The following is a 10,915-nucleotide window of genomic DNA, read 5'->3' on the forward strand; positions in this document are numbered from 1 at the left end:
TTTCAATATTAGCGCTTTCAAGTTTCAGTCCCAGGGTTTCTATTCGAAGTTTCAGGTCCTCTAATTCATACTTCATATTTACATTAAGTTCTGGACAGCTTCTGTTTAAAGTATAGCTAGAGATGGGCAATCCACCTGGGTGGGTTTAAAGTCTGGTGGGTAAAAACCGGGTGTTTTGGGTTTATTGGGTTTAAACCCCATAAACACCCAAATTTTTGGGTGTTTATGATTTTGTACTTCATCATCGTCATCTCAGCCGCAAGACGTCCACTATACTGGACATAGACAATATTATTATGCAGCCTACAGAATAAAAAACTTTTAATTTGATTTTGAGTTTATTAAGAAAGAGATGAAAGTAAAATGTAAAACTACAGTCAATCACTGTCAGATTCAGAGTTATTACAAGCGATGAATTGTATAGGTTCGATAGGCTCTATTTCGTCTAAACTGTTATGTTCATTTACTTGCTCAATGAAAGCTTCTAAGGTATTTTCTTCATTAAACTGAATGTCCTCGCATTCAGCTTTATGTTTAAGATTCCAGTTATAACAAATGAATGAAATTTTTTCAGTTCTTTCAGTTGTAAGTCGATTTCTTTTGTTATTATGTATGTAGCCTTGGATACTAAAGGAACGCTCAGTGGCTGCCGAAGTACAGGGAGCTGATAGAATACGAATCGCTACTTTGCTTAACTCAGTGGAACCACAAATACCTTTCCACCATATTAGGGGCTCAATGCTATCTAATGAGCTCCATACAAATCCTCTGGCCCAAAAGTTTTCTTTAGCTTTATAACACGCCAAATCTGCCATTACATTTGACAAACTTAAGTGTTGGCTTAAATTGTAGATAAATTCCATACCCTTAAGTTCTTCCTCTTGAGTAAGTTCGACTCCTAGAGTCCTGGGGTCTAGAATATATGCTGCAAAATGTATTGGCCTCATTGCCATATTGCATCTTGAAGATACTGATGTTAGAATCTGCTGTTTGCTTTCTTCGCTCAATGTCGAAATCTCATTTAATGCAAAACGTATCTTAGCTTGTACATCTCTAAATGTAATGTATGTGCGATGCAAACGATTCTGGTCGCTCTCTAAGTAAAATATGCTTTCAGTGACTGGTTCCAAAATACTTATACATTCCCCTGTCTTCGTCCAGAAATCATCACTTAGAATTAAATCTTTAATATCTCTTGAAATTACCACATCTTCTCTAACTGTTAATATTTGCAAAGCTATCTTATTTGCTTTCAAACTTTTTAACGAAGTAACATGACTTCCCCATCTTGTAGCACAAGGCAATTTTAGTGTTTGTGTAGAATCTTCACCCTGCCTTGATTTTATCAACAAGGAACTTAATCGTTGACTCCTTTTAACAGTTTTTATTATATTTATGGCTTGCATAATAAACACAGTTACTTCTTGTATCTTTACAATATCTTGGCACAACAAGTTAAGGATATGTGCACAGCAACCGAGAGGAACAACATGTGGATATTTGAGTTTTGTTAATTCGAATGCCTTTTGTATATTTCTAGCGTTATCGCCAATAAGTACAAGAAACTTATTTGCTCCATACACTTTCATTACTTTTTCAACTTCTTGGCTAAGGTATTCACTAGTGTGAGGATTACTTTCTGTATTCAAACTTTTAACGTATGCAGGTTGAGGTTTTGATATAAGAAAGTTTATTATTCCTTCATTTCTTAAATTAGACCAGCCATCGCACTGAAGGTGTAAGTAACTACAAGCATTTAGTTCCTCATTTAACTCAAAACGCATTTCTCTATATATTTTATCTAAGTATTTTGTCGCTAAAGCTTTACGTGAAGGTATTTTAAATTTTGGTTGCAATTTTTCGAAAAATTGTATCCATAAAGGATGTTGCACCATCGATAATGGCGTCCCTGTTACAAATATAGCTCTCGCTAATTCTGTTTTTATATGATCATCGGTGTCTTGAAACTCAGCATTTATTGTAGTGTTAGCAGACGACGAGGGGCTTATAAAAGAATCATTTGTCTCTATCTCTGACAGTCCAGACATTTTGGTTTTGGACGAGCTATCTTTTATAAGTTTCATAGAGTCTTTTAATGTTTCTGGAGATTTTGGACAAGTGATAAGATGTTGAAGCATTTTGGCAGCATTACTGAATTTGTAGACCTTATTACAAAGCTTGCAAGAAACAGACTTGTTTGGTAAAGTACGGTAGTGCTCCCATATGCGTAAATCTTTAGGTCTCCCCATTGAACCTAAAAAAATGAACGATGATTAGTTGGTCTGACGAAAATTCAACAATAGAGTGCCTATTTTTTTACAATGATTATTTCTTGTTATTTACAATAAATTTATTAAAAAAATAATAAAATAAATACAAAAAACCTTTGTAAAATTACATCTCCTCGGAGGATTAAACGCAGACGCTAGTTTATTATCGTATTGTTCTGTATTTTTCTCAGCAACTTCTTTAATTCGATTAGGTACTTACGCATATTATGTTAAAAATAAATATCTAGTACACATCTTAGGCTATCCACCATTATTATCCAATGACGACTCTCAGCTAACTATGCACTATCATCCAAAATAAACGTGTATGGAAAATTTTATCCCAGTCGGTTGAGGATTGAGGATAATTGCATCAACATACGAACATACCTACATACTTTTATTTACATAACGCAAGCTAAATAAAAGCTTGTAATAATACATCTAATTTTAAGTTAAAATTGTTAAGTGATCATGATATAATTGTATCATTCAAAAATCCACTTACCTTTAATTATTTCTTGTTAAGTATAAATATTATTTCAAATCTGCTCCCTTAATATGCACTTTTTTACTGCTTTTCCTACCTAACACGTTACCAGGAAGTCACGTTACCAGAGTCAGAGTAATAGTGAACACGTTTGACAGTGATTGTCGTCGCCTCATATTCAGCGTCGACGAATAGGGGAATCCCCAGTCATAATGTATTGCATGCGTGGCGGTCTTACTTCAAATCCATAAACAAAGAGATAATTACAGAACTCGATACTAGATGGCGCTGTTTTTGTTTGAAGAAAGTTTGCGGGCTAAAATACATAGAATTTCATCAATGACTTCCACAAAGAACAACATTTCTGTTTTTTCTAAGTCCGTATCTCTTCCGTATATTTCATAAGATATAAGCTTGGGCTACATTGTTATGCAACGTGATTTTGTCGCTGTCTTGCTAGCAGGGTTGACAGATATACGATTTAAATCGTACTCATACTATTATTTGTCTATTTTTTAATGTACGATCGTAAAGATTATGATCGTAATTCGCACAAAAACATACGACTTTTTGGTTACCTGGCAACATTTTTATTATGAAACGAACATGCTCACATCATCAGTCACATGCAACAATTTATTGGGGATTTCCCCTTCACATCTGGCAGTCCTGCTTGCTAGAATATAGGTAAGTCAGCCACAGTTACTGACGATCGATATTTAAAGGGTATTGTTTTTGTGCTAAATATTTCATAAAAACGTTATTTAATACTTTGTGGATTATTAATTTAGTTGATAATCACTGGAAGTAAAATGGATGCTAATTTGAGAGATCAAGATCTTCGTATAAAACAGTTAATAAAAGAAAATCTACGTAAGTACTCTTTTTATACCTAGGTAGGTAAGGTATAATAAACACAAAAGGTACTTAGATCGCGTGTGTTCGAAGCATTTATTCTAATAAATTTAATTTAAAATTGTAGAAAGAAAAAAATGTCTGCCAAGCCGTAGCCGAAGCCGATCTCCAAATATATTTGGCGATAGTGAGACCCAGTGTCCAGATGATTTACCCAGCGTCGTCGCAACAAAGAAAAAAACGAGGATAAAGTAAAAGAAAATTTACTGAAAGAAGAAACAAACTGTTCTAAATGCTTAATTTATGGAGAAGAGGATAAAAGAAATGAGTATTTCGGACTGTTAGTGGCTCAAGAATTTAAATATATACGGCCATGTGTGCGAACGAGGTGTTATGAAGAAATTTTAAAGTATCTACGGGAAGCAAAAGGCCAACATGTTGATCAACTGCAACATGAAAACACTGAAAATTAATTACTTTCATTTTATTATATATAGATTTTTAAAATTTCCTGAAATATTATTAGTTAACGTTTTATTTAATATTGTAGAATTGATCAATACAATTTATAAAAATAATTTATTGGTATTACTTACATATTTTCAAAAAAATACGTAAAAACCTATTTTTTTGGGTGATTATGGGAGTTTATGGGTGTTTATTGGGTTTTTACCAAAGCACCGGGTTTAAACCCGGTGCTTTGCCCATCTGTAAGTATAGCTCCTATAATTAGATCAATCTGTTCGAACGTCGACCTGATAGCGTATATTGCTAGCAATAGGGCTGTTAAGTCCCCATTACTAATAATCTCTTCTCCCCGAATGCGACCGTTTAGGTTCCAGCGTGTGAGGATGAATTTTTATTTAAAAAAGTAGTAATTTAGCTTTATATATTTAATGGCTAGGGTAGAAAAAAAACCTATGTTCTTCTCAATTCCATATAGTACACGGATACCTTTCATAGTGACTAGTGATGCCGTTGATTAGAAGACATTAGATCCTACCAAGCGGTAACCAACTTTGTTGGAGTGTTTTTAGAGAGTAAATTATTTATGATGTATTTGAAAAAAAAAAAATTAACCCTGTTATTGCAGGCGTATGTAGACTAGTGTAATGGCTCACTATCTCCTATTTCTAGCGATATATTCTGTCAGGTCGACGTCCACGTGGGCACCCCTGGAAGCCATTTTGGATTATCATATCACATCGCAATGTATTAGTGAAAACTGCGTTCAAATCGGTTAAGCCATTTCTGAACATTTTAGAACTGTTTAGAAATTTGAACATAGATTAGCGTGAACAAACGTACAGACAAGCAGAAAAAAATTCTAAAAATCATTGTTTATATCATCATCCAATCATGGGTTCTATTGCGTTCATAAAGCTCACCCTGGAATATTTTTTCTTATATATCTTCCCTGTACAGACAGCGATCAGTTACGATTTTATTGTATGTATTGATTGATAACACAAGTGCTCTAATGAAAGATGCGTGATGGAGCAAATTTGTTTTAGCCTCAGGTACTGCAAATAACACGTGACCTCTAGCACGAGTATATTTGTCTGGAGCAAAAAAGTTTACGTTAACTAATATAGCAGAATTTTCAATCATCTAATTGAACATACAAGCAATTCGTCATAATCATTTCGGCCATTATACGTCCACTGCTGGACATGGGCCTCCCTCATAGACCGCTACAAAGAACGGTCCTGAGCCACTTGCATTCACTGACTCCATGCAATGCATTTGAGGTCGTCACTCCATCTAGCGGAGGTTTTTTTTTATATACAACTTAGAATGGCAAACAAACTGACGGCCCACCTGATGGAAAGTGGTAACCGTCGCCTATAGACATGAGCAGTATTATGGACATAACAGAGTATACTGTTTCCCCCATGATACCCCCCATGCGTTTCCATTCCTGAGGACTCAGATGTTATTCCTCTGTACCCTGTAAATTCACGCCATATCCCACCCTTCAAATCGAAACACAGCCATGCAAACACAACTGCTTCACGGTAGAAACACGAATGGGAAAGAGGTACCCAAGCAAACGACTTTTGTACAAAGTCTCCCTCTGGTAAATTTCACCACAAAATCGAAAACGTAACGTAACTCTGCTTCTACTAAAGAAATACAGATTCGGTTACTTTCCTTGCTCCATCATGCTGAATACGCGCTCGCGTAAAGCATTAGAGACAGGAATGGAAAGAACAAACGTGACTATATTTTCTAATTCAGGGCAGGGTTACAGTGTGTATTATTGTTACGGTATTTCAAACTGTATTCAAAATGTATTGCACTTAATTAATAGTCGTATTCCTGAAAGTCGGACTCTAAATTTATTTTATTTAGTTACGTCATCTAGAAGTATTGTTTTTTTTTTTATTTCGAAATCCATGCGTATATAATCGCGGACATACGCTATTATCAAATCAGAAACAATTTAAATGCAAATAGGCTTAAATATTTTATTTAATAAAACCATTTAATAATGATAATTTCAATTAAAGAGGGGCAAAGTGGCGCAAATTAAATATAATTAGGGTTATATCTCATAAAAATATAATATATTTTACATAAATAATATTTCTTGGTATATATCGTCACGTTATATGTTAATTATAAGATTGAAATAAAATTATGTACTTACATTAACCTCTTTGTTACGTCAAACATTTAATAAACCTATTATGAAATGACAAAATACACTACCGGTGCAGTAATTGATGAAGGATTATTCGTCATCGTCATTTCAGCCTTTAACTTTTACCAGAGGGAGACTTTGTACAATAGTCGATTGCTTGGGTACATCTATCCCATTCGTGTTTCAACCGTGAAGCAGTTGTGTTTGCATAGCTGTGTTTCGGTTTGAAGGGTGGGATATGGCGTGAATTTACTGGGTACAGAGGAATAACACCTGAGTCCTCAGGAATGGCAACGCATGGGGGTATCATGGGCGAAACAGTATACTCTGTTATGTCCATGGTACTGCTCATGTCTATAGGCGACGGTTACCACTTTCCATCAGGTGGGCCCTCAGCTTGTTTGCCATTCTAAGTTGTATAAAAAAAAAGCCTTTAACTGTCCACTGCTGAACATAAGCCTCTCCCTAGAGGGGTTTTGCCAGTAGTTGCCACGCTTGGTAGGCGGATTGGCAATCGCAATTAGACTTTAGAGTTGTTTAAGGAGGGACGCTGCTGCCCATCCCTCGCACTCCCTTAGTCCTCCCTTCCAGAGAACTCAACTGAATGAATTATTTACATTACCGAAAAATGTTTTAATGTAAATTATATGGAGTCTTCTCTAACACTGGCATTGGCAAAAAATCACCGCTGTCACTTCGGTGGCAGCCATTAAAAAAAAAGGAGAAAAGAAAGATAGGGAAAAACAGAATTTTCATCGTGCCTCCGATCAAACTGTTTATAATTACTCCTCTTCATACAAACGTTGCCTGCAAGAGACCGCTTTAAACGATAAGACCGTCCAATGTTTTATCACTATGGTCATTTCTTGTAACTGTTTGTATCTATAATAAGTTTACTGTTGTAATCTTTTGGAGGAAACAATAAAGAGTATCTATCTATCTATGAAATCTAATTTGCTAGAGAAGGCTATAGGCTATTTTTAAACGATTACGAGGACGAAGTCGTCGGTAAAAGCTAGTCTCAGTATAAGTAACAGTACTGTTGTGAAACATCTTTATATTTCAATATTTTTCTGTCAATGACGAATATTTTTAATTTTTCTTGATGTTCTTTGTTAAGGCATTGAATTAAGTTATTAAAAAAAATACTGAATTTACCACCTACTATTTTTCTTCACTGTTTGCTTTGAAACCTAATTTTTATTTTATTTCTATTAATCGGATTACTCACAAATACTATTTAATTGATTAGATATATCAAGTGCAATTATATGCGCGCTTATGTAAGTAACGGATGGCCCTAAGGAATTATCAATAATTTTTTTAATAATTAATATGACATATTACTGATATTTGTTTTTTATTAACATCTTAGATTGTTACAATGTTGCAATAGAATTTATCAGTTAAGTACACTTATTTGTTATATGTCATATGTAAAAAGTTGATAAGTAATCAATGGCTTAGATAAATAATTGATATTAATGAGGATGTTGGTGGAGTTTTTAATTTTTTTTTTAAATATTTTATTTAAAACCTATTTGTACCTATAGAAATAGTTTGCCTATGTTCTATAAAAAAACTGACTTCAATCGTGGTAAAACCTTTGATACTAATCCGTGGTATTTTGATTTACCAGTTCCTTCACGGTTGCGCGTAATGCCCCTGGCTTTCCGTCACGGGGGGGCTGTAGGCTTGCTTGTTACCTTAGTGGTATAAAAAAAAAACTACAGGACCGATTTGAATAAAATTTCTATGGCACCAATCTGTAAGCATATATTTTCAGATAAAAAAATTCAAACCGGTTTATAAATTAAGAATTTGTGAGATAACAAGCATAAATAATATAATCGAATAGAGAACCTCTTCTTTTTTTAATATAAAAAAAAAAGAAACGGGACCAGAGGTATTGGAAAAGTACAGGGGTATTGAATAATAGTGATTCATCTAAGGCAGATTATCTTTAATCTATGTTACGTAAGCCTGTATCCTTGGCACTGATTTTTTTATAGGATTAAAATGAAATAGTAATCTCGCCAGCGCCATCAGTATCTACGTATAATTTAAGAAAAAGAAATTACAAAAACCTTTCTCAAGCTAACAAATACAAAAAGATTTCTATCAAATCCGTCTGGAAATTTCAGAGATTACTTCGTTCAAACAGTCTTCGGCTTTATTACATTAGTACCTTATTAATAGGTATAGATAACGTAGGCAGTTTATTAGGTACACAAAATAACAGGGAATGTAGGTTAAGGTTTCTTATTTGTTTGTTTTGTGTCTATAATTATATATTTGTTCTAGTATTAGGTACATATTTAATATATATGTTTGTGTTTATATATACGGCATTCAAAATGTGGACATGGAGGAGAATGGAAAGGATAAGTTGGACAGAAAAGTAGCGAATTAGGAAGTCCTGAAAGGTGTAAATGAGAAAATAACAATAAAAACAATAGAGAATAGGAGAGGTAAAATGCTGGACCACCTTATACGACATGACGATTTTTAATGAGCGTAGTAGAAGAAAAAATAGAGGGTAAAAGAGGAAGGGCAAGATCGAGGAATAACTATACGGGACAGATAAAAAAACACTAGGTGTCTTATCGTATAGGGAGGTCAAAGATATGGCCTGGAAATAAAATGCATGAATTTGTTGCACCAACAAGAGGAACTGAAAAGAAGAGGAGGAGGTTTATATGTATATATAGTTAATAATTTTGTTTTTAAATTTATTTTATTTATTTATTTCTATTTATAATTATTTTACTTAAAGTCTTACGCACTTATTCTAAAGTTGTTTAATTATACAATATCATCATACCCATTTGTATAACAATTAAGTTTAAAGTTGTCTTGAAATGATTGCACTTAGCAATACAACTGCCTTACTGTACTCATACAACTGTATCGTTGTATTTATTGCATATTCCCTATATTGTATAATGCAAATAGATAAAATATACCCATGAATTTATTCATTAACGTTGCAGGTAGATTGGCAACCGCAGTTTGGCTTTAGAGACGTTTTAAGAGGGACGCTGCTGCCCATCCCTCGCCCTCCTTAGTCGCCTCTTACGACACCCACGAGAAAAGTAGGGGTGACCCATTCTATGCCGGGACCACACGGCTATAAAGGCTTGTTTGTCACCTTTGTGGTATAAAAAACGGAAACGCATATATAGATACGGATATATTGCTAGCAATGACGCTGTTAGACTTCATTACTAACAATCCCTTTCTCCCTTACTTGCTGTGATTGGTACCTACTAAGGGTATCAAATAATTTAAGATTTTTCTTTAACTTTATATGCAACTTAGAATATCAAAAAAGTTAATGGCTAATGATATTAAGATATGAAATCTCTTTTCATTAAATTTATGGAAATATTTACAAATCCGAACAAATTTATTTAAAATCGAAATAATTCATACTATATTATGAATGGAATAGTCACAGCATAGAAAGAAAATGCCCGGTACTATGCTTTATCTATGAATCATTTGTCTGATCATTTGTATAATTCATCAATTAAATTTTACCGTTTTGGTGAACATAATAGGTACTAGATATATCTATTTTTGTCGTGCATATTAAAATCAGCATTGGCAATAATTTAAATAAATAAAGATTTTTTTGTATATGGAAATTTAAATTGACAAAAAATTTGTGACGCTGGCCAAATTCAAAATCACGACTAAGAGTATGGTATTCAATATCAATACGCAGTCCCTTTATCGGTGACCAATTTATCTATTATAGTAAAATAACTAGTGTCTCACAATTTTGTTATAAATTTAACTTCGTCTTCATTGGAGCCCATGTGTGAGGCTAGGTTTATAATAATTTTGACTTTTGATTTTCTAATAGATTTCTATTAGAAAAATTGTTCATATTCGTTCTTACAATAAAGATTTTGTTGTAACATGAAATTGAAGTTTTAATCTATTCCATTGTTGTATACGGCGACTATAACAATAATAGAATTATGCATGTAACGGAATAACTCACACTCTGACAGTTGTCAGTGTTACAGTTTAAAAACATATTTCCATTAAATTCAGGATAATTATATTTAGTGTCGTTTAGAACGAGTACTCAGTATATAATTTTAATCATATTATTAGATTCAATTAAATTTAATGAAAAATGTGTTCAGTTATGTAGTCAATCTCTTTGAAAAATAGAAATAATAATTAATTTATTATCTATTAAAATAATAAGTATTTATATAATACCTATTTTTTTGATAGATGATAATTGTAGAAAGATATTATTTTTTATTAAGTATGCTATATAGTCAACATTATTAAAAAAATGGTCTCGTCATTCGAGTGATCGGCTCGAATCACCTACGTATGTGTTGACTCATACATGAAAAACTCCCAATGAAAAATTTTTGTGATAAATAGAAGTAGTAAAGTGAATAAGTATAATCAGTAGTCGAACGATTTTTGAATAATTCGAATGAAAAGCTCAGTCGAATAATTAGTAGTTGTATTAGTAAATTTGCGCATTGCTAGCTGATACTCATTCGGTCTTCTCTACTATCATAAACATTCATGAGAACATCTAAGCTTTAATAAAATAACATAGGTTACATATATTATGTAGGGCTCCTGCCCTACCTACGTTGATTTACCTTCATTGGC

The 10,915-nt window shown here is 33.3% G+C and overlaps 1 protein-coding gene across 1 annotated transcript; it reads right to left on the minus strand.

Moving 5' to 3' along the window:
* Positions 1-121: 121 nt before the first annotated feature.
* LOC128201609 (uncharacterized) lies at positions 122-4,313 on the minus strand. Its single transcript, XM_052899093.1, has 2 exons — positions 2,779-4,313; positions 122-2,254 (listed from the first exon to the last, which is right to left on the minus strand). Exon 2 carries the CDS (start codon positions 2,247-2,249, stop codon positions 378-380), a length of 1,872 nt encoding a protein of 623 aa, XP_052755053.1. The 5' UTR covers positions 2,250-2,254; positions 2,779-4,313; the 3' UTR covers positions 122-377.
* Between the last annotated feature and the right edge of the window lie 6,602 nt (positions 4,314-10,915).

Source organism: Galleria mellonella, unplaced genomic scaffold, assembly GCF_026898425.1.
Source record: "Galleria mellonella isolate WM207_F2 unplaced genomic scaffold, CSIRO_AGI_GalMel_v1 utg56, whole genome shotgun sequence".
Taxonomy (NCBI): domain Eukaryota; kingdom Metazoa; phylum Arthropoda; class Insecta; order Lepidoptera; family Pyralidae; genus Galleria; species Galleria mellonella.